General features: G+C 38.9%; 2 protein-coding genes across 3 annotated transcripts in view; one reads left to right on the top strand and one right to left on the bottom strand.

The window, feature by feature from the left end:
• The window catches only part of MYO1E (myosin IE), a 124442-nt gene that overhangs the window by 84252 nt on the left and 15934 nt on the right, over window positions 1–24256 (bottom strand). The window contains exon 2 of the mRNA XM_064668196.1: window positions 24115–24201. The gene's annotated coding sequence lies outside the window, so the exon portion shown is untranslated. The remainder of the gene's footprint in view (window positions 1–24114; window positions 24202–24256) is intronic.
• FAM81A (family with sequence similarity 81 member A) lies at window positions 1770–20399 on the top strand. Of its 2 annotated transcripts, XM_064668243.1 has the most exons (10): window positions 1775–1817; window positions 3107–3174; window positions 3728–3805; window positions 4417–4690; window positions 5475–5593; window positions 11678–11807; window positions 13023–13129; window positions 13586–13721; window positions 14101–14296; window positions 14713–20399. In XM_064668243.1, the coding sequence occupies exons 2-10, from the start codon at window positions 3128–3130 to the stop codon at window positions 14850–14852; spliced, it is 1227 nt and encodes a 408-aa protein (XP_064524313.1). In that variant the 5' UTR covers window positions 1775–1817; window positions 3107–3127; the 3' UTR covers window positions 14853–20399. The 2 variants fall into 2 exon arrangements, with proteins under 2 accessions (XP_064524315.1, XP_064524313.1); XM_064668245.1 differs by lacking the exon at window positions 3728–3805 and having other exon boundaries at window positions 1770–1817.

The following is a 24256-nucleotide window of genomic DNA, read 5'->3' as shown; positions in this document are numbered from 1 at the left end:
CTTTTTCTCTTACTCCAAAGCGTCGCCCCAGAGCACTTCAGAGTAACACTGGGAAGCTGCCGGGGTGGTGTCACACGTTCCCTGCGCAGCAACCAAAGCGGTTGCTATTTTAAGAAGAAAAGAGTGATTAAAGTGTTTGCCTAGGCAGGTATTTCAGTCTGCTTTGATTCCCGTGTGACTTGTGGCAAGTCACATAGCCCACCCCGTGCTTCACTTCCCTAGCAGCAACAGAAGGAAATTATGTTTTCAGGGATAATAATGCTTTCCTACCCCGCAGGCATATTGTGAGAATGAATGTGAAAAACACTCCGAGGTGCAGAGACATTACAGCAAGTATTAGACGTAGGTTATCATGGAAGATGAGGATCTGAACACTACAGATGAGATTATCCTTCATAACAGGAGAAATGGAGAATGCACAGAAAATAAACATGCAAGGCAGTCTGAGAAGTGGGGAAGGGAAGCCACAGCACAAATAGCAAGGAGTGAACTGTACATTGCTAAAAGTGTTTTTTCATCGTGTTCCATGGGTGATTTTTACACATCTGATGTCAATGACTTAAAGAAACAATACGGAAGTAATCCATGTTTTTATGGAAAAGCTGCCCTGTGTGTCAGGTGAACTGCTATTTTTGGCAATCAGGCATACAGTTCACAGCTGGGGAAAATCTTTTATCTTGTCCATGTGACAAGTATATTTGGAATATTCAGTAACCTAAATTAATCAACCCAATATTTACGGGGTTAATATATCATGACTTAAATTGCTATAGCAGTATTAAGTAGGAGACAACATCATTAAAATAAAATTAAGCACCTGTAGAGAGTATTTAAACTGGTATTTAACTTGGTCCCAGTTTACTGCCATTAGAATTGCAGCCATGTGAAATTACACTTCTCTGAATCCAGGTGTCAGAACATCTTATGTTTTCTTTTATATTTACTAGTCTACGTTGGTATTACATACACTTCATAGAGAAGGAATTTGTCATTAGTTCTGACATCTATTTGTTACAGTTTATTGCAAATATCTCCAAACTGCAGGAAAGTTTTGTACAACCACTGAACAAGATCTTAAACACATCCTTTCTGGCTATTGGATCAGACCAAGAAATCCAATAACTGCTGATATTTCACTGTGACTGAAGGAAGTGCTTAAGTTAGCAACAACAAATGACTGAGACGTTCATCTGTGTGACTTTTGTTCCATGTGCACAATTTCTCGAAATACTTGCATTTAGCTGCATGTCTAATGGTAATCTGGCAGAAAAAGTTAAAGCTTCAAGCAAACCTATGCTTCCTCTGCTGCAAACATTTTTTTCCAATTGATAATAAATAGATACCAAAGGCCATAAGATTAAAACACTGTTTGCCTGTCTTTTATAAGTTTCTTTCACTAAGAGACTGCTACTGTGCCAACTTTAATATTTGTTCTTTGTTCTTCTAGGTAGCATCCACTGCTTTGCTGCTGTAGCACACACAGCTCTTCTTAAATCAGTGGGATAACCCCTGTGTTCACAGTTAAACTGTGTTCAGATGCTTCACTGCATCAAGATCATTAAAATGTGTTAAGGCCCAGAGGTCTAAGAGTACATGATCTCAGGTGGTGTAACCTGGGGATACAGCCAGGAGGGACATCTGGAGAGTGGTGGCATTGCTTAAAAACCAACAACTGGGAAAGGATGATGTGAGGAACAGATTGCAGAACTGGACCTTCAGTGTCTGTGCAGGATTTTGAAGGCAGAAGTCATCACAATGATACCCAGCTCTTATACCCTGCTTTTTACTTATAGCCATGTAAGAACTTAAACAGGGAGGTAGGTATTGTTCTCTCTCTGCCATATGGGGAAACTGAGTCATTAGGCATGGAAATAACTTGTCTGAAGTTCAGTGGGTCAGAGATTGAGCAAGGAGTTAAACTCCGACCTTCTGAATTCCTGTCTATTGTCATTGCTGCTCAGCAATCCACCTTCTCTTAAAACTATTTTTTTTCCTAATTTGTAGTTTCTGAAGCACCGTGCTATAAATAGAACACACACACTGTGACAATGTTTGCTCTCTGCTCCCAGGCACTGCTTTCATACATTTCTAAAGCACAAACATGCTTTGCATTCTGAGATCTCGGAGGGCAGCGTTATTGCTTCTTCACAATCACTGTTTGGCTATTTTATTTCCATAACCCATTTTTCTCTTTCTACTGGTAGAGCATAATGCACAGGATTTCATCAGCAATTGCAAAATTCTTTTCATACATCAGCCTTTAGTTTTCAGGGAGGATTTTAGGTTCCCAGGGAGTTCAGGCTTAGGCCGTTCTCATTCTCTTGATACTTAAAAATGTTGATTTGTTTTATATAGGGTAGAATAGTTGGATTTGATTGAGGCTAACATCTTTGTCATTAATTTAATTTCTGTCAGCAGACAAAGCTTCTGAGCCAGGTACTGGTATCACAGTAAGATATTAAAATATCTTTCTGAAGCTATTGAATAGACCTACTCTGCTGCAATGTCTGTCACAGTCTGGCTGGCAGTGTCTAAAAATTAAAGCCATAATCTATATTCTTACCACAGAAGAATTTACTTACAACATAAAGTGTGATCATTTAGATTTCAAGACAAATTAGCAAAAGACTCAATTTTGCTAAACTATGCTGATGTCACACATTTTATTTAGGTTTCTGACTGCCAATGCTTTTACCTGAAAAGCACCTTATCCCTAATAATGTACTGTAATGAAACATTTGTATTTGACTCTCCAGTCAATATCTTCCTAAGTTTTACAATAATCTTGTAGATCTTACTTTATTATTCACTGATTAATTATGTCTGAGACCAGTAGACAGATTGGGGACAAGAAGTTTGTTTACCTTTGTCCTGCCAAACCGGTTCTGTAGGTCAACAGCAGATTTCAGTTTCAAGGCTGTCACCCTTGCCTTTTCAAGAGTATAATTTTCACTATAAAAAGCTTTTTAGCAGTTTTTAGTCTTCATTCTTTTGTATCTATTTTTAATCTTAAACTTTACTTAAAGGTGCACTTAAAGCAGAAGAATTTAGTCATGTCAGTGCCGATATAAACTACTCAATAATTCAATGTGTACTTTTTCAACAGACATAAATTATTGACCAGAAAATGGCCCACCGAAGCCCAATCTTCCCAACTCTTGCCCCTTCTGAAAGGTACAGTTTGGAATATAAAAATTAAAATCTTCGTATTGCAGAGTATTGTGTGTCTCTTGGTTCCCTATATATAGCAATGCCGTGGCTTGGGACTTTGGCATTAGTATGCAAAGCAAAGTGAAATACTGTAAACATTCAAATCATGGCCCAAATCACAATTCCTTGCTCAGCTTTTACTTAACCATTTCTCAAATAAATTAAATAACTTAAACTGTAACTGAGTAGAAGTCCAACAATACTTTACTTTAGCCAGTCTTCTAATAGCATGGAACGAGTGTGAAAATTCAGAGCCAAAAGTGACCTGTATTAAGAGTCCTCATGCATCTCTTACAGTATCATCATGGTGAAACTGAACTGCTGATTTGGCTTATTAATAGGAATGAAAATGAGAATGCACAGTAAATAATACACTTCTAAGAAAAGATCTCCTCTTTCAAAGTGGGGTTGAACTTGTATCTTCCCCTTATGCTTCTGAAAGTTTTCATTATTCTTTACAGAATATAGTGGCAGGAAAAGATTGCATGCATTAGCAGCCTAATTGTTTTACTTTCAGCACCCATGAGCTCCATTGCATTCCATGGAAGCTATGCAAGTGCACTGCACCCTTGAAAAATATAGACAAATATTCAAGGTACCCAAATGTAAGCTATTTTGGGGGGAAAATTTGTGTTCTAAGACTATGAGAAGTTTGTAATAATTTTGATCTTTCTATACCCACATATGCTCCTGTCCAGTTCATGGGGGAACAAGCTTCTGTGTGTGTTACAGAATAGCTATAGAGACTGAAAAAAGGAATTGACACAGGCTACTGCTTTTTAATCTGTCTGTTTGCATTTGATTTACAATACCTACCTTCTACAGTTACGGCTTAGATTAAGCCTGAGAACTGCAGAGACAAATAACATTACTTTTGAAACTCAATAAAGGGGCTTGAATTTGGATTCTTAATCAAATTCTAGTTCTGAATTGTAACTACTTTTATTATGCTAATGTCCTTTTCTTAAGATCCTATGCTTTTGTAAGCTCCCTTAAGGGGAATGACAGGGAGCCTGACCTGCCTTTGTACAAGACACACGCAGTAGCCAACACAGCACTCGCTTATTTGTAGGAGTGGGCCCTCTCTCTGGGAGTATTTTGGGGCTTCTCCCAGTACTCAGCTAGCATTGCACTGTCTCCCGTGGAAAGACATTGCAGAGTTTTGTGTGAGAACTTAACAATATCTTGGCTATTCTTCTGCACTAGACGGGTTCGGAACATCCCGCTGCACAGCCAGGCGCTGACAGCGGTGCCGCTGGCATCTGCCAGCCTGGTGGATCAGCTGGAAGACAGGATCCTAAGCCATGAGAAAACAACGGCGGCCCTTGTGGAACACGCTTTCCGCATTAAGGAGGACATTGTTCACACTCTGCACAGAATGCAGAACAAAGGGGGGGGAGACCGGCTGGCCCGGCAGCTCCTGGAGGAGCACATCCGAAACATCACGGCCATAGTGAGGCAGCTCAATCGGGACATTGAGGTATGTCAGGAATGTTCCACGGCACTAACGCCATCCCAGCTACTCAGTCCTGCTAATTTCCTAAGAAAGTTTATACCACAGGATAAGCAGAGGTCAGACAAGGTCTGAAGATCCTGTAAGTTTATAAACTGTTTTTACAACTTGAAAAAGTGTTTGCAAATTACATAATTCTTTCAGGGGCTATGAAAATAGCACAGGATATTAGCATATAAACACAGAAGCCTTTGTGGTTCTAATAAGCTTGCTTTCAAAAGCTGCACTGGAAAATCTTGAAAAAATGAATTAATGCGACACTAATACCCAGCTCAAGTTCAGTCCAAAGGCTGTGCTGTGTAAACACTAGGAAATGCCTGAGCTCTGTAATAAACTTTCTTTCCCTTCTGACTCACCGATGACACCAAGTAACCAAACCCAACTGCTCATTTTTATGACCTAATCCTATGCAGATCCATGACTTCACATGTGACCTCTGCTGCAGTGAGCAACACGGGTGTGGTGGGGAAAATGAAAGGATAAAACCCAATATTTTTTATCCTTTCATTTTTATTGTCAAGTTATACTTTATGCATATTATGGTATTTATGTGCAGATTGGACACTAATAACAAGAAATAATAAAATGCCTAAAAGATATCTGGTTTAGTACATTGCAGGACAAAGTTTTAATAAAGTAATAATAAAATGGTATCTGAGGGTAGTGAACGACTGAAAAATAGTGAGTGACATTTTAAGTGTACATTAAATGTGACATGCTGAGCTTTTATTTGCATATGAATGCTTTGTAGATGCTGCAGGAACAGATACGTGTCAGAGACAATCTCAGCTACGGAACAAATTCTACCCTGAAGAGTCTGGAAATGCGGCAGCTTTCTGGCTTAGGGGATCTTCGGGGAAGAGTTGCAAGGTAAAAGTCAACATGGAACTGTATTTTGGGGGCTAGTTAATGTTGCTTTAATCTTGAAGTATTAACGTGAATGATAATAGGCTGAATTCAACTTTGGCAAAATTCCCAGGATAATTTTGTTCTATGTTGAATGAATAATAATCCTTTGCATTCCAGTATTACGTATTAAACTTAATAATATCACACTTAATTCCTAAAATTCCTGAAATTAGTTTTAAATAAATTACTTCGAATTCCTCTGGCAAATTTGGATTTGGTTCAGCTTTAAAAAGTACTGTGGTTAGACTCATGTATCTTTGAAACACATTAATTAGCACCATTAGAAAGACAGCACGGAACAATCTGCACTTGTGAAGAACAAAATAGTTGCACATTTTTGCATATGTTTTAGAAATAAAAATCTGCACATTCAGTTGTTGGTTAGCCATATTAAAACCCACAGGCTACGTGACACATAAGGAACAGAAGGCTATACAATAATAGAGGTTTTACAGGCTGCCTGATACTCCAGCTTACAATTGTGCAGCTACACAGACTTCACTGTGCCATCAATGACACGTTTACAAACCCCAGTGCAGCAACACTGGCTTAAGTGTCCCTAAAGTTGAACACAAAAGACAGAGGATATGTACAGCTACAGGGAAAGGACCTAATCTGGCCTAAAGCAGCTTGGCTGATAACTCTGATGGAGCTATACTTGTCCTGAATTTGACCTGTTGTCTATATTGTACAGGTAATTTTTCTTTCTTCTTTGTACATCAGCTGATTTAGTGATAACCTTCAAAAGGCTACAGAAAAAATCAGGGTGGAATTTTCTTGAACTGAAGTTTTCTCATAAATTATTCAGTTGCCTGAAGCTTCCACTGTAACTTTCATAGCCCATTTTGTAAAGAATACTTCAGAGAGGTTTTAAAAAGAATTAAAAATTTAGTAAGTTATGCACTATGCTTTAGCAAAAATGAATGAACTAGTTTATTTTGTCAAATCAGAAAACTGATTGAAAGAGAAAGACACACACACACACACATATGTATCTCACTGAAAAATCCCTTAAATACATGCCTAGATCTTCCTGCTTCTTTATATAAAAAGTCCACTTTGAGATCATACTACATCCCGACAGGGGTCCACACTTGGAACAACACCATTATTGACACCTTGGGAAGCAAAATGTAGTGTCTTTGCCTTCAACAACAGAACTCAAGAGAAGAAAGAGGTGCTGGCCTGGATGTCAAAGCAGGGCCCTTGCCTGCCCTGAGTGCTCAGAAGGGGAGTGGTGAGGGACTGGCACACTCTGTGCCAGAGTTTCCTCCTTTATTTACTGAGGGCACCGCCCTGGTACTGCGCTTGGGTTGCAATTTATCTGATAATTGTATGAGAGTAAACCCATCTGCCTTATGTCAGACTGGGCAACAACTGCAGGCTATTTGTAGTCATTACCCTAAGAGAATCAGTTTATTGTCTTTTAACTGTTATCTTTGCTTGTGCCCTCTGTGCTTCTATTCAGCATGCTCTCTACAGACAAAAATTCCCTGAATGAGGAAGAAAAAAAATATCTTCCCTTTATCAGAAATCAAGTTAAAGCAGTGTTCCGTGAGGGAAAACTGTTTGCCTTTATTTACAGACATATTCTACTTCAAAAATTAGTGTTGCTGTGAATAATGATTACAGCACCAGCTGGAGAATATGGTCAAGACAGTGGTTTGTTGTGCTGTTGGCACAATACAGAATTTTCCCTGGGATAAACAGTTTCTAATTACTCTAGCCAATGTTCCTTACGTAAAATTAGCTTTACTCACCTAATGCAATTTTACTTTCACATCTAGCCGTGCTAGCTTTCAGAAGAGTTCAGAGTGAAACATTAGAAACATGATCAAGTTCCTGTGGGTCACCAACTCACTCTGCATCAGCTTTCAACCCCAGTGAAGGTGGGGCTCAGGCTGCAGTGACAGGCTCACTGAGTCCAGCCCGTGTGCTCTGGGCTGGTGGTGTGCAGACACACACTTGGTGTGGCTCAGTTCATACACACTGCACTACAGTAACTCCCAAAATCTGAGCCCTTTGGTCATGTAATAGTTTTAGTGTCGGTCTTAGGATTCTGGCCAAATTTCAGTTCCAGTAATTACATGCACATTAAACATCCTATTCAACTTCAATATTGGAGAGAGTGGTGTTTATTTCCTAACACCAACTGTTCTGTAACATGTCAATATATCATCAAACAACTATCTTGTTATTTCTTGAGGGTTGCTGCTTCTAATGATGAGAACAGGGATCCCTACATGCACATGCAGTTCTGAAGCACAGCTCCAAACCACACTCCCCTGGTTTGGAGGAATGAGGTTTGGACACACCTCACTCACATCATAAAATCAACTACTATTGTTATCAGGAAATGACTGAATACACATTGCAGCTCATGTCTTTGGACCATTTCTCAATAAGCACAATTTATGGATGAACTTGTAAAGCATTATCACAGCGTTCACCATGAAGGATTCCCAAGAATCAGCATGATTATTAACTTTAAGAAAAAATATTACCCCTGTTAAATACAGTGACACATTCAGCAGAGAATTAGATAGGTGCCAGTAGATCCATTTCTCCAGCCTCCTGTCCCTGATGTTCTCAATTTTATATAGCATAGATTTAACAATTCTTTTTCTAGTGATACTAAGTCATAAAATTCAGTAGTAGTGCCTTATCATTTATTTAGAGAATTACTTGTGTATTATGAACATTTGTCTGGAAAGTTTAAATGCAGCAGCCTCCTTGTAGAGATATCAATAGCTGTCTCTAGAAGCTTCCTGATGGCTAAAACATCCAGAGAAACAGCAACTCTGCGTGTTCTAACTGGGCCTACTTTGCATATATAGATGATTTTTTTATATACATTACAGAACTGATTCATTTCAGACAACCTGGACTCATTAGATGTAGGCAGATTTTCCTGCACTGCACAGAAAATGAGTCTGATGCGTCTGGGACGCACTGAATTTGTGAACTCCTTGGGTACAATAAATCTGCTGTGCTCTGGCTCTTGCTGTGTAGGAGGTGAGCAGGGGGGGCTGCTCTGGGCTCCTGGGCCACACCAGCACCATCCAGCAGCTCTGCTGCTCCTTCCTGCTGCCTGCCCTGTACGTGTCAACTTGCCTTTCACTGCTTGGTTTTCACTGAAACACTGGCATTTTAATTGAAAGCCCTCCTGTTATAATAGAACAGGAACATTAACATCTCTCTGGGTACCAGCACAGCACAGGTATAGAGTACCCAGGTGCAGAGTATTGGCACAGCTCTCAGCCTTATCTAGGCTCTAGTGATACCAACTGGAGCAACTTCTGTCTTTGGATTTCTTAGAGGTTGAAGACAATAAAAATGCTCTTCAGTGTGCCAGAAAAATAACTACTACTTTTGCTTACTACAGCTTGGAAGGCAGTTGTTTGATAATTTAACTGTTTATAATAAACTTTACTGGTTTCTAGAATTCTACTACATTCTGAAATCGAGGATAATACTTAGCAGTATGAAAACTCTCCATTTAGTCTTCATTTACCAATCTCCCCTAAGTACACAGCTTGCAATCAGAACTTTCAGAAATTGTCCCCCCAAATGAAACAGTAGCAAAATGAACACATTCTAGTGCACCTTTGGTCCAAATTTCAACAGTGCATGTTTGCAACTGCATATGAAAAACTGCCCTGGGTTGTTTTTATGGACAGCTTCAGTATTTCAGAGAATTATTTATTGTGCACTTCTTTGTACAAAACTGTTTTATACTCAGCTCTTATATTTTTAAACCAGGATCCATCCTAGAAATCTTAATCTATTTCTCCTGTCTTTCCTTGTGCTTTTAGGATGACCAAACCTTGAAACTTGTTTCCAACTTCTGTCTTTATACCCGTAGCCCACTGGCTACATCTATAGAGATTAAATCAAATACAGTGTTCAGAAACATGTATTTCTATTTTTAAGAAGACTTCTATTGTCATTTTAATATGAATCCATAAAGAAGACTCAAAAAAGAACTTCCAGAGGTGTGGGGAATTCAGTGGGGATTATAGTGTGCCATTTTTTTTCTCCCCTCTCTTTCTTTTTTTTTTTTTAACAGGGAAAAATTGCAAGCTATAATGTTCCCTTGTGTTTAAATTGTTGATTATCTTCCAACCCATCATACAGTAGAAACCTGAATCAAGTGTTAGAAAGCCCATGCTTCTCCATATGTTCATCTCATTATTGCCTCCCTTTCTGTTTGAAAGCCAGTGGAAGCAGGGAGTGAAGTTATTTAACTGTCCTAACTTTTTAACTCAAAATGTGTACTCACATAGCTAATGTCAGAACCTCATTCTTTGATACTGAACACTAATATTTTCTTCCAGGTCAAAACTGATCAGGTGTTTGTGGGTGTGTACAACAGATATAGCAGAAAAACCAAAATAATCTGATCAATACACACCAGGCTGACACTAAATTAACACAGTCAGAATTTTAGTGTTTCAGTTACCATGGAACTACATGAACCCTTTGACCAGGTAACTGAGTTCCATGAAGAAAAGAAATGCTCTGTGATTAAAGCCAGAACATTTATTTGCTTTAAAAAGAATTACAGATGCTCGCTGTTTACATTTGCTTCAGTAGTTTCAAAGCTGTTGCTTTTTATATTTTCAGTCATGTCTCAGAGAAACAAAACTAACCATTTTTGGAGCCCACAGCATTTTGGTGATTAGATGTGAGATGATTTCATTGCTCTGATTCTCTCTGATCATAACAACGGGGAGAGATTTGGTTTTCCTCATCTTTCTAAAAGAAGTGCCTGATTGTGAGACCCAGAAGTAAAGTTCAGTGCTGTGTAAACCTCAGCTGGTCTTCCTACAGACATTACTCACTGCTCTCACTGTGCTCAACCGCTACACCATCAATTGATTTCCAAAACTTTTATAATGTCTATGTGCTACTTTGCATGACTGATGATTTTCTTATTGAAATCGTACCATAATAATAAGCAAATGCTCCATTTGCCATCTGAGTTGGGACTTTCCCTTCATGTTTAATGATAATGGCAGTTACTGTAACCGAGGTGATGAAAATGCATGTTGAAACGAAAGCCTGCAAACTGAAATGTGACTAAAAAGAGCATAAAGTGTGTCATTGGTTTAGGTAATGACTTAACCTGCCTCAGCTTGTTCCATTTTATTGCCTTTTTCTCCCTCAGATTGTAACTGCTGTCTGTTCCCCATCAGTTTTCTAGATCAAATTTGGTAACATTGCTGGTTACATATTTCCCTTAGCAAAAAACTGTCCATGAGTCATACTTCACAGAGGTCTTACTCCTGAAATCACAGTATGTACATTTTTACAGCTCAGTTAATGCCTTTATTGTATTACTGTAGATGAAATCCACCTGGTCAAATTCTTTTTGAAATCTGGTAGAAAATGCACATATTCTAGAGCACATTTAGACTGAAAATGTTACAGCATCAAATGTTCCAATGTGAAGAAAAGAAACAATAATTATTGTGTTCCAGGACTTCATTTCATAATCTTTTCTGAGACAAAATTGCCACTGCTTTCAGTGACAATTTATTTATTTACCTAAATAAAGACTAAGAACTGTAAAATTTGCCCAGTGTTGTTTACTACATATATTAATTGTATACTACTGTTTCACAAATAAAAATACAAAGCTACAATCATGAAAAAATGGTCCTTAATCACTAAGGCGAAATCATACACACCCAGTCAGGTGTATTCTGGAGTATGACAAAAACACAAGGTAATGAAATTGTGCACCTTTGCCTTTCTGATGTGATTTCCCTGACTGATAACACAGCCTGCCCATATCATGGCAGTGTCCAGATGACTGAAATGTGTGTGTCAGACTATTGGACCTCGAGCCCATTTGGGAGCAATTTGCTGAATACTATGAGATATACCTGACAATTCTTACAGTCTCATAAGACATTGTTTCCCTAGACAGCCACATGGTTTCCCTAGACCAGAAATGGCCAGTATAAACTGGAAAATTTAAAAAGCCTGAACCTCCTATTCTATGTAGCTGTTGCTTTTTTCTTTTATCTATTCAAACAGGTGTGATGCTGGGTTAGCCAGACTGTCTGCAGAGCATAAAATTACATATGAAAGACTTCAGAGCCTAAGTAAAGACCAACACACCTCCAAGCTGATCTTAGAATCTAAAATCAAAGAGGCAGAAATACAGGTATGGTATTTAGACCAAAGCAATCCATGTACAGGTAAGCGTCACAGTCTAATTCCCACAGATTCCAATACTGTTAATTATTGTCCTGGGAGGTCACAGATTTACAAATGGAGAGGTGTAGCTGCTCACAGTCGTTATTACATTGAATATTGGTACCTACCTGCATTAGTATACTGGTCTAACTGAAAAAAGGTCCCTAATTTCTGCCTTCAGCATCCTGTGTAGAAGGGACTAGTGTATAAAGGCATCTGAAAGGACTCCAGGAACGAACAAAAGTCAGTGATTTCTGGCCTGAATGGCTTCCTGAGGTTGGAATGTGAACATGGCATGGATGCTCCTCAAAACTACATCAATGCAAGCATCAGTGTCTCTCCCTGTATGTTTTGGCCTTCCCAGGATGATTCTTTATCTGTTTGAACACAATTTTTGAAGGTCTGCAAAACAAAACTGGCTCTGGGTTCTGTGAATCCATTAATCTGTCCGTCAGGTTTCTCTTCCATTGGGTTTGAGAATGGAAGTGAGCACTAGATACAAGCAGAGACTTGTGACATTAAGGAAAAGGATTCTTCATATCTCCATCTCAAGGCCTTCCCATTTTCTTGGTCAACAAAAGTATTTTACATCTTCATTTTGCGGTAGGTAAATGGTTAAAATCCACTTTACCTTTCTCAGAAGGCTCAGTGTAGTACCTTAGCATGTCAGGAGGATGTTGTCATGCATCTTATAAGCCAGAACTGTTTTATGAAAGTGGGATGACTGTTTTGGTGAGAAATATTTTCTTCTAGTAATGACCTATCCCCAGTTAAACCCAGCCCTTCTGTCCCTGCAGTAGCCATTATACACAGAGTGATGGAGCACACCCCTCACTGCTGGTGGAGTGCTTTGCTATTTATTTACTGTGCTTATGTGGCAATGTGGAGATGTATGGATTCTGCAAATCCAGCTGTCTCAAGGGGGGAGCAGGGAGATGCTTTCAAGGCAAAACTATTGCAATTATTTAAGGCAAAAAAAAAATTACAGTTTTCAAAATGTTGATACTTTTATGTTAAGAGATATTGTATTTTTCAAGATAAAGTAAAATATGCCAATTCAATAATTTTAGAAATGTTAGCAGAAGTGATCTCTCTAAGACCTTCCCTGCTGTTATGAAAATGTCCCAGGTGAAACTGTGATGAAATGCTGCTGAAAAGTAGTAAATTCTGAATTTTGTTTCAGATTTCTCACCTGCTGAGCAGAGTAGAGCAATCAATAATGCAGCAAGAAGCAAAGCTCAAGGTTGCCTACAAAGAGAGCAACCAACAGCTACAACTCCTGGACACCAAGTAAGTGCTGCTGCCCTGCACCCTGGGAGGCAGGGCCTCAGTTTTCCAAGTCTGACTGTTGCAATCTTCAGGTCTACAAAAGCATTGCCACCAAAATAAATAGTTACCAAATCTCTGTTCTAGTTTAAGACCTCTGGGCACAAAGATTATAATCTGAATGGATGATCATATTCTATTTTCAATACCACAATGAATCTTCATCTGCTAGGTTTCAAAATTTGTGATGAGTTGTGTATAAATAACTGCTATTTTGTTGTGCTCTTTCACCTTTGTTTTCTAAAACAATGTTACTTTATCCAGTTTAGTAGCCTTACAATTCAAAGACTCACCTTAATATGGTGAGAAGAATGTATCAAATTGCCATTATGTTATTTTATGAACACGTTCATAAAAAAAGTCACTGCTGACTGACCAGTTCTGCCCTTTTGTACCTGCTAATTTCTGTTGTGCTCTTAGATTAAAAAATGCCATTGAGGAACTCAGCAGTCAGATTTTGTCTGCACGTAGCTGGTTGGAACAGGAACATGAAAAGATTGAAAAAGAGCTTGTGCAAAAAGTTGAACAACTCTCACTGACTTTTAAGGAAAACACGGTAAGTTTCTCTAAAATATCCTACAGTACTGCTCAGGAAGTATTCAAAATGCTTTATTAATAACTAAGATGATATAATTGAGCTACTATCTGAGTGAGATTTTCAAACTGCCTCTGTATTTGCCTAAGTGTCTTCACTGATGTAAAGTGTAACATTCCCACAACCTGAGAATTTTTAAATAAATCTGATCACTGCTAAACAGATCAGTATTTTAGCCTACAGTAATCAAGTCAGTTAAAATCATTTTATAAAAAAAGTATAATTCCTTACACCTTTGAATTCCAGATAAAAGACAGTCAATATCTATTTAATATTTTTGAAAGACTACTGTTATTTCATATGCAGAGTAAATCATTAAAATTCTTTTTCTGGGCTCCAGGAAATGAGTGAGAGAGCTTTTGAGATGAAATTCAACCAAATGGCAGAGAAAATTGAGAAAATAGAAGAAATGCAGAAGATAACCATGGAAGCACATGAAGCAAAACAGACTGAAGAAAGGATAAATATTCGCATTGGCAAACTCCAAAATGAGATAAATGAAGATATAAAAGAAATGAAAGCTGAAGTTAATGCTGGTAGGACCATAGTCATCAAGTCCTTTTTTCTGAATTGTGGTAACAGTGATCAACTTATAAGAATATACAAAATGTCCTTGTTTGTATCACAGTAATTTAAATACTTTTGGGGCGGATGTAATGGCTACACCTGTGGCATTAATCAGGATTTTCCCTGTGTGTGACATTCCCAGCAATAAGGGGTATTATTGTTATCTTGCCAGCTTGGCAGTGCCCTCCCCAGAGCACACACAGCCATAGCTCGGCTGGGACCAGGGGCATTTTTGCCACCAACACAGTTACATCCTATTTTCCTACAGAACTGTTGCTGTTCCTAGTGCAAAGCAGGGTGTTACAGTGGGAAGCACATTCTGACAGTGGTTGTGTGATGCTCTTGCTCTTGGGTATGAACTAATGGAATTCTCACCTGCAATTAGGGTTTGCAGCCATCTATGAGAGCATTGGGTCTCTGCGGCAAGTTCTAGAAGCAAAAATGAAGCTGGACAGAGATGAACTACAGAAGCAGATCCACCAAATGAAGCAGGAGGTTCCAAGATGGGGAGAGGCTGGACCATGACTGCAAGATTTTGTCTGAGAGATTCATGTTCACCTGGCTCAGTAGGCAGACTCTAGTCTTGTTCCAGTCTGTGACCCAAATTACCTGCATGTACCAGTGACATGCTGCTGTTGCCCAGGTCTGTGTTGGCTCAAAGCAGTAAATGCAGGCTCTTCATGGATAACCAACAACCAGCCCTCAGGGCTGAGGTGCTCATTTGCCACTGCACTACTCTAGTTGCTGTCAGGAAATTAAGCACTGTGTAAAACTGGAGTAATATATTGGTGAAGCTGGCACCTAATTTGCTAAAGGCACTCCAGTTTTGCAGGCTTGGGCAGTATATATATATATATACTTTTATATATAAGCACCTGCACCCACCCCATTACACCCCATCCCTCTTTTTTTTTAAAAAAAAAGACAACTTGATATAATTTGCTTAATCTGAATTTGGCAAGGTTCTCCATCTTGAGGCAAATTACTTAGTTGAAATCAGTGGACATTTTTACAGTGACTTTCTCTACTATTGACTTCCTGGGGAGGTAGAATTGGCACTAAAAAAAAACAATGTTCAAAACCTAGATGCCATCAGAAAATGTTTGTTTAGTTTTGCAAATATCCTCTGTGTGTGAAAACTAAATAGTGTTATATAATGTAGTTGTAGACTAAGATGATTCATCAACAACATAAGAAACTTTAATCACATGGTCTTAAGTATTGTAACCTTTTAGAATTAACAACCAGGTGGAGTTGAGACAAGGTAAAACATGTATATAAAATATTTTTTAAGTGGGCATGTGTTCCTGTGACTTGCTTCATTGTATTGATAAAAACTTAGAAAGGTTTGAAAACAAAAGAGAAGGTGATAATCTAACCTGCCTGGAGAATGTAATGCAAAATAAAATGCAGTTTATGTTCTCCTTAGAAATATTCATTGAAGTAAAAGAACTGATTCGTCATATTTAAGTAGACTAATAGTTTAGCAGATTCAAATTGCTAATTGCATTCACAGTATTTCCAGATAATAATTTCCATTCACAGAAGGGATTACATAATCAAAGTCAGCACCCATGGGGCATATTAATCTAGATAGGAAAAAATATATATGTTAATTTGACTTCCTCATTAAGAGCATGATATATTGCTCCTCATGTTTGCAAGTCATGCAGGATTAAACACTCGAGAAGAGTAAAAGACCTCATCCAGTATCCTATTAATTTATACTATTAACAGTAATTCATATACAAAAATACTACTAATTCACACAATTCACATTAGTGTTAACATAAATAAATAAGTAGGATGTCTCTACACTATTGTTAATGGATTTTTCTTTCAGCTAGTACTGCAAAAACTATTCTTAGTTGGAAAATCAGTGGCAAATTTCTCATCACTTCCATGAAAGATGGTTTGGCCCACAGAGTCACCATATTTAAAACACACAAAGAATAAAAAACCTGCTCCAAAAACTTACACCATTAACTTGAGTAAGACAGTGTAGTGTGTAAAAATCAAGGAAATGCACTCATCTTTACAGGTCTAACACCTCATTTTATATTCACTTCCTATATAGTTGAAAGCAATTCAAAGTCTCAAAGATACATGAAGCTTTTTGCAGCTCTGGCTTCCAATGCTGACACAAAGCAGCAATGACAGAGGCAGCTTTGTTACCATCCATGTGCTCTGAAATGTATTTACAAGGGCAGCTAAGGGGAAAGGCCAGTTCCCTAGAGAGACACAATGAAATGCTTGCAAATATTTCTTAAGAATTGTCTTAAAAATTGATTCTTACTCCACATATGTATTCTTATCTCTTCTTAAATATTTAGCCATGTGCAGTGGAAAAGCTATTACTGATGTTTCATGTAAAAAAAAAAAAAGAAAATAACAAAGAAAGAAACAAAAAGAGACAGAACAAACACCAAATAATTTTTTTTGTTCTGTAATTGGAAGTCTGTACCTGAGGGAATCTGGTATTATATGAAGAGCGTACGAGGAATCAGAGAAACAATTTATTCAAGATTTTAATAAAATGTTTCTCTTGTAAAAATCTCGTGTGATTGATCCGTATAAAAAACAATGCACGAAGCCCTATCCAATTTTACTTTTTCTGCTTTAAAAATGTTTTTCCCTAAATTTCAGCTGAAGCAAATAACTAAGAGCCTAAATAAAATAATGTTGAGGTAAAACTTAATGTCAAGCCATGTCTTCAAGCTCTGAAGTGCTCCCTGGAGGGAGACACAGGTCAACAATGTCTTGTCCGTACAGGCTGTCAGGGAGTGCTCATATGGGATAAGTGAGTTCTTCAAGGGACAGTGGCAGTCCCTGTGTCTTCAGCTTAACCCCATATGGCAGAACTCTCCTCTCAGGAACAGCAAGGCCTCCGGGGAACACCCAGGGAGCCAGGAGGGCAGTGCACAGACATGGGGGGCTACCAGGGCTTCATTGTGAGCCCTGACCTGCAGACATCCCGTAAAGCCAAAGAGAAGGAAACAGCTGGGCCTGAAAGTGGAGCTGCCCCTTTATTTTCCCTTCCACGCTGGTCTCCAGTGGGATTGCTGTGTGCCAGTCCCTTGGGGACACCAAGGGCTTTGGATGGTGGGAGCAATGTGCTCGCTTTGTTCAACACAAGCACTCGTGCTGTGACTCACTGTCTGTGGGCACCAAACACAGGGCTGCAGAGCCCACCAAAGGGAAGAGGCAGTGAGAGGGGGCACTGTTTTTCTGGGTGGAACCCAAGCAAACAGAATGAGACTTGGGAAAGTAGATGTGCACAAAATACTATTTAAAACACAAAGTTCACTGACACAACCATAAACTCACGAAAGGAAGGACTGAGAGGAGCCTTGGGAAGTCATCTGCTCCCTCTCTCTGCTTTGAAACAGATCTAACTCTACCTAAAATATTTGCCATAGGCACTTGTGTAACTCGCTTACAACAACCTTTGAAGAATAAACCATTGACTAATGCAGTCTATTCCACTGCTTAAAGAACTGTCCTGCCACCCAAACAACTAAACTGAACAGACTCCTAATAGGACAAGACATAATGAGCTTAATTTCAAGCACAGAGGACACAAAATCTAATTTATGACATTCTTCCCTGCATGTCCATTAATTTTTTTAAGGCAATCTGTGTATAACAGAAGATTCATATGAAGTTTAACAGAGGTATTTGCCTAATATTTCTTAACTTTTTCTTCTTCCTACACCCATAAAACCCCCACCAAACCAACAACTCCCAACTCAAAAAACCCATGACCACAAAACCCCCCAAATGGCCAAAAGCAGACCACTTCCTCTCACGAAGTTTTAAAATCTTTCTTTTGTCAGCTATTTTGCATGCATGAGGCTTAAAGCATTTGCAGTGTGCAGACCATAGTATTCAGCCAGCTATGTTGCCTGAAAGGCATAATGAGTGTCAAAGGTTAAACTCATTGAAAAATATTTAACTGGGGTACATGCCTTTTATATCAGCATGAGATAACACAGTAGAACTACAGTACTGTGCAGTGAGGGACTTAACTGGGAATCAGAATTATGACAGTAATTACAGAGCAATTGTGCTATTTAGGTTCATTAAGCAAACCAAAGGAATGATGCAAGTAAGTTAAAAGGAGGATCCTAACTTCAACATGTATTTGTTTATGTAGTACAGTTTTGTATTGTGGATACCTTTATATTGTGGATATCTTTGTCATTACATTCTGATACAGTTCAGTAGACAGTTTCCATGTCAGAGAAAAACAGTATGAAAGCCAATGAACAGCAGTATATTCCTGTGAAGTCAATTTAAACTGAAATGTAATATTTTCTTCTTTTCTCAATTTGTGTTTCCTGTTCCACCTTCTCAAGCATCTGGCCATCTGGGGCACAGAGTGTTCTCTGTATCTTAGAATTAAAGTGCTCATTAGACATGTATTCCAATAATGGAAACCTATAATGAGAGACAAATGACAAACTGATGACCCCCTGATGAACTGATGTGCAGAGGAGGGATCCTCCTGTGATACTCCCCACGGTGTAAGAAATTCGGAGGCAAATTTGAAAGAAAACCAGGAAATTCAGTGCAAGGCCTCTACTGAATTTGCCACAGGGTGTCACTGTTACTCTTGGCGAGTGAAGGACGATGCTAAATGTACCTGTGTGATCCACAGATGCCGCAATACCACTGAGATGGGGCTGGAAGTATTTAACAACGCTATTACAGTACTAGTAATGCTAAACAATGCTAGTTAAATACTAAAAAGTATTTAACAGTACTCTGACAAAAGCAAAAAAATATTCTAAAGGCATCACTCTGTAAAATCTCAATAAAGGCAGATGATTAATTAAGTAAAATACTCTGAAGGTGATTGTGATGCTCCTTTGGACAATGCACAGGGAATGGTGCTTGGGACCAAAGCTCTCTGCTACCTTTTCTGTCAGCAGAATTTTGGTCAACACAAAGCATGAAAAACTCCCAGACCAGCTCCCAAATCCAGAAAAGAAATCGGGGGCAGTACTTCTAAAGCATTAAATCTTAAATCAAGTAAAGCTCAAAGAGCAACATGCAGCATTTCACACTGGTCATCCCAGGAGCTGCTGCAGACCTGCAGAAGAAGCTCCTTACCCAGCATTTCCTCCCCCTCCAAGGCTGACTTTGCCTGAAGCACCACAGGATAACCTGAACAGTTATCACCAGCTGAAGCTCTGGGCCTAACACAAAAAGCTGCTCTCAATCCATGCAAGGATTATCTCAATAAATAGCCTCAACGTTACAAAATATGTGGGAGAGCCGTGACTTTTGCTGGCATAGATCAGTGAAAAATGCTCTTAGCTCAGCAGAGCATTAGAGATGTATAGCTAACCAGGATCAAGTTTAAGGAGAAAACTGAAGCAGTAATTGTCATAAAACAAAAAGCCCAAACTGAATGAGAGGATGAGTAGGAATTGCTGGTGAGAAAGGAGAAAGGAAAATTACTTCTTGTAGAGTGACAGGAATTAAAATAAAACTCATCATGCACTGCTGCACATACTCCAAACAGTTATTGTCATTAAACCTGACTTCAGCTTCTGCTAAGGCTCATTTTCTAACACCACTGCACTAAACAGGCTCCCCTTCTACGTGATTGGAGTTGAATTAGACTGTAAAGGAAGACAAATTTCGCTGACTGTGCTGTCTCACTCTTGTGCTACATTTCCTGATGGTATCAGGACTGTGAGGTAGGGCATCCACTCTGCTAGGGGGGCTTTGTGATCTTGCTATCTCCATTAAGAATAACTTAAAAAGGTGCAATAATTGCATATTAGAATATATATGCCTTCATATTATAACACTGAATTTCCATGCTGTGCCATGCTTTTATTATTCACTGGCTTTGAGAATTGTCATTTCAGTACATGCAAGTATCTTATATAAATCATGAAACTCAAGAAAGGTATAACGACTCAAAGTAGAGCTTTTAAAATGCAAATAACTGAAAACAACAAAAGTTAAAACATATTTTATGCTACTGCCATGCTTTGAAAAGATAAATGCCAGCCTGTTTACTACTATAAATAATAAACCTTGTTCACTTTACAAAGATCTTATGGGGATTGATCACTTTGTATCTTACACAAGCTTGAACATGTGAAGTGCTGTGACCCAGTTCCACATATGCTTTCCTTTGTGAGATTAATCTCCCTAAAATGAACGTGGCAGCTCACAGCAGAAACTGCTTGCTTTCCTCTTTGCATGTATAATGTTTTATATTGCAAAACAAAAGGGACTGCTGGTCTCTGGTATGGTCTCCTGGTATCTTAGAATCATACAATCATTTAGGTTGGGAAAGACCTTTCAGTAATGGTAAAATCTCAACCATTACTTAAAATTTTGGATTTCCAGTTATCATGGACTAACGAAACAAGAAATGAACGGTATAATATTATCAGTGTTTATTTTAGTAATGTACCTCCATTATCCAGAGTGAGGGGAGATGAAGAAAATCCAATACTGACACCATGAGACAGAGCACAGTGGTGGAATCCTGAATCTACAGATAGATTTTGGGCTAGTTTGGGCCCATTCCCTTTATTTCTCTAAACTCCCTAGATTTTTACCTTTATTAGGTTGTCCAGGCTGTGGTAACTCCCACACAATGTCAAATTAAAAAAAAATCATGAGGAAAAAGTGTGAAGGGAATTGAGTATTATTCTGTCCCTGAGGCCCCACTGCCACTTGATGTCACTGTTCCTGCCAGGCAAAGGCAGGCAGGTGCATGTCTGCAAGAACTGGATTTCAGCAGGTAGGAAGCACCCAGGAAAGTCATACAGATTATTTCAGTAAGTCACAGGATTATGCCTTGTGGGCAGTACTTGTTAAAACAAATCTATTTCAAAGGCAAAGCCAGAGATTCAGTTCAGGGTGAGTCTCCTTGTGATCTGCTGGGGATAGGCTGGGACTGCCTGACACAAATGGGCAGGAACTTCACATGGCAAACACCACATCAGGGTAAAAAGCCCTCCTCCCCCTGTATTACTACAGCTTAGCTCCCAATAAAGCAAACTAAAGGAGGAAAACCTCCATAAATAAGACAGAAAAGATCTAAGCCCAAGCAGAGACCAAAGAACCTCATACATTTCATATTGACTGTGAAGCTCTTCCTGCTTGTCTTTGGCCTTGGAAACAGTGCTCACAGAGCTGAGAGGGGAACAACTGAGGATTCGAGGCAAGATTTAAACAACAGGGACAGGAATGGGGTCATCTGTCCTACAACAAGACAATTATCTGTGTTTGCATCTGCCAAGGGCAATGGAATATTATGGCATTAAGAACAGAACAACAAGATTTTCACTAAGAAGATATTTTAATAGTCATTCAGAAGTAGAAGAACAAATAAATAAAATGCCCAGCAATGCTCATTTGAGAGCTTTTTGCTTCACGAGCAGTCAGAGAAACAAGGAAAGGCCTGGAGGAATAGCAGCAGAGGGTCTGGCTCTCAGGGTCTTTTTAGCCCAAGGCCATGTGTCATGACTAATTGAAAATGATTAACAACCTCAGGTGTTATTTATACTGTCGCTCACGGAAGCCTGTAGTAGTTAATACTGAAATGTCTATACATATTCATATGAGGTGTCTACAATACATCTTATATATTTTGCATTTAAACAAATTTGCAGTTTCATGCATGATGAACCTGGTTTGCACGTGAGTACAAGACGTATTTCAAATGCTTTGCTCATGTGGGGTGTGTCAGATTGACCCTGATTAGCTCAGTGCTAGAACTGCCAAGGTCTAATGACCTAGAACTGCCAAATGCCCCATACAGGCCATTCACTCAAGACATGGACTCAATGATGCTTGTGAGTCCCTTCCAACTCAGAATATTCTGTGACTCTGTGAACGTATTAATCAAATACATAGATACCTTTCTGTGACAGTGGTTTCAATTCTGCTGTTACCCAACACCCCACAGAGCAGTTTGTACTCACACTAAGGTTTCTTGTGACAATCTACTACCACCCAAATCCCGAATATTCCCTCGTCTGTGCACAAGTTAAGAAAAAATCATGAGAGACTTGAATGGAATTCGTGCAAGAAAGAAAAAGAGAAAGTGTAAACAACAACAAGTAATGCAATGGTCTGGTTCCCGCAAACTGGGACCAGTTTGAACTCCCAGTTTGGTATTGACAGAAAACCACTGCAAAACAATGTCCCAGACAAGTAATGGTCTTTCTTTCTATGTTTTTTTCCTTCACTCAAGGCAATTAAAGTACTATATTAATGGGTTTTGGTTACCCATCATCTTTAATTCACCCACTACTGAACCTGATGGTTTCAAATTCCCAGAAGGTGAAGGACTGTTTGTAAACATGTTCTTGCTGCACTCTATGATGTGTACCCACGCCAGTACAACTTTGTTGTATGATAAAATAATTATCAGGTTTACAATATCTCTGTTGGATAGGGATTATAACAATTCAAGTCAGAGGAAACTGCACACCATTAATTTTAGTCATCTCTCAAGACTACACAGCAAAGCTATGACACAGCAAGTAGTAGCAGTCATTACTAGTTCCCACTTCCCCAGATTAACCATCCTCAAACACCAAGCTTTCAATTAAACCATGGCAGTAAGTAAATGCTATTTATACAAAGCTTGCAGCTTGACTGTTTTATAAATGGGTATGTGGGAAGCAATGTGAAATATCAACTGATAGTTAATATTTAAATTGCTGCTCATTTACACTTAAGGCAAGTTTCATTGCTGCTATTTGCAGAGAGATTCAAAGTTCAAAATTCAGTGATTCACTTCAAGAACTTTTATAAATAACAGTGCATTATAAATCAAAAAACAAAATCAACTTATCATGTAGGAATCTTCCTTCTCCCAGGGGACAAGAATTGGTTTTGAAGACAGTAATGGGTTTTTAATCTATTGTCAGAACAGGTTCTTTGATCTGTCTTACAAACAGCATTCAGGAAGGGGAATACTCTGTCCTGGATGCCTAAAAACCTTACAGGAGTCACTCAGAAAAGTCAGGAAAATGATTGTATATGGGATAATCTGCAGTTTGAAATAACACTGCCTTGGCAATGCCATCCTTCACACAGAGGATGCTTGGGCACTGAACAGATTCCCCAGGGAAGTGGTCACAGCACCAGCCTGACAGAATTCCAGGAGTGTTTGAACAATACTCTCAGGCACATGGTGTGACCTTTGAGGTTGTTCTGTGCAGGGCCAGGAGTTGGACTCAGTGATTGTTGTGGAACCCTCCAGCTCAGGATATTCCATGATTCCCTGATCATTTCCTTTGACTGTGATAGCTTATGTCACACACAGAAACATGCCTTGTCGCTAGGCCTCAATCCCACCAGCAATACAAGCACTAATTTAAACAATCATACTCATTTTTCCTAATGAATTTTGAATCCATCCCTATAAGGTACAAATGGAGAGAGAGGAACACATTTAAGTCCTGCATGCATTCCCAGTATCTCTTCACCACTCTGCCTTGGGTGGTGCTCCACCAACGTACTGCTCTTCACAGAGCCCCCTCTGAGTTTTCCACAGGTACCTACCAGGCACCTGAATGAAACTGGGGAGCTCTCAGGTCAATACCACAGCTTCCAACAAATCTGGGTTCCTTTCAATAGGTCCTCATCATTAAAGCAATGAAGCAGAAGCTCTGCTGAATATTTTACCATACTTCATTTTAGTCCTATTTTATTTTAATTTAATGGAATCTTCCTAAAAGAAGACTCTCTAGATTCATGTGGCTCTAGCAAGGTGTTAAAAGAGAGAAATTCAAAAACTTACCTGGCTGTCATCTTCTAACTTGCTCTGTGTCTCAGCCCCATCAATTTGACAAGGATATTCTCATTTTCTTCATGCTCTGTGTAGTCCCTGTGGAAGAAATTGGATGCATTGAAAATATCTCAATAATCCTCAGTGGATGATG

Source organism: Pseudopipra pipra, chromosome 12 (assembly GCF_036250125.1).
Source record: "Pseudopipra pipra isolate bDixPip1 chromosome 12, bDixPip1.hap1, whole genome shotgun sequence".
Taxonomy (NCBI): Eukaryota; Metazoa; Chordata; class Aves; order Passeriformes; family Pipridae; genus Pseudopipra; species Pseudopipra pipra.
The sequence above is the reverse complement of the archived record's forward strand: the minus strand, read 5'-3'. Positions and strand labels throughout refer to the sequence as shown.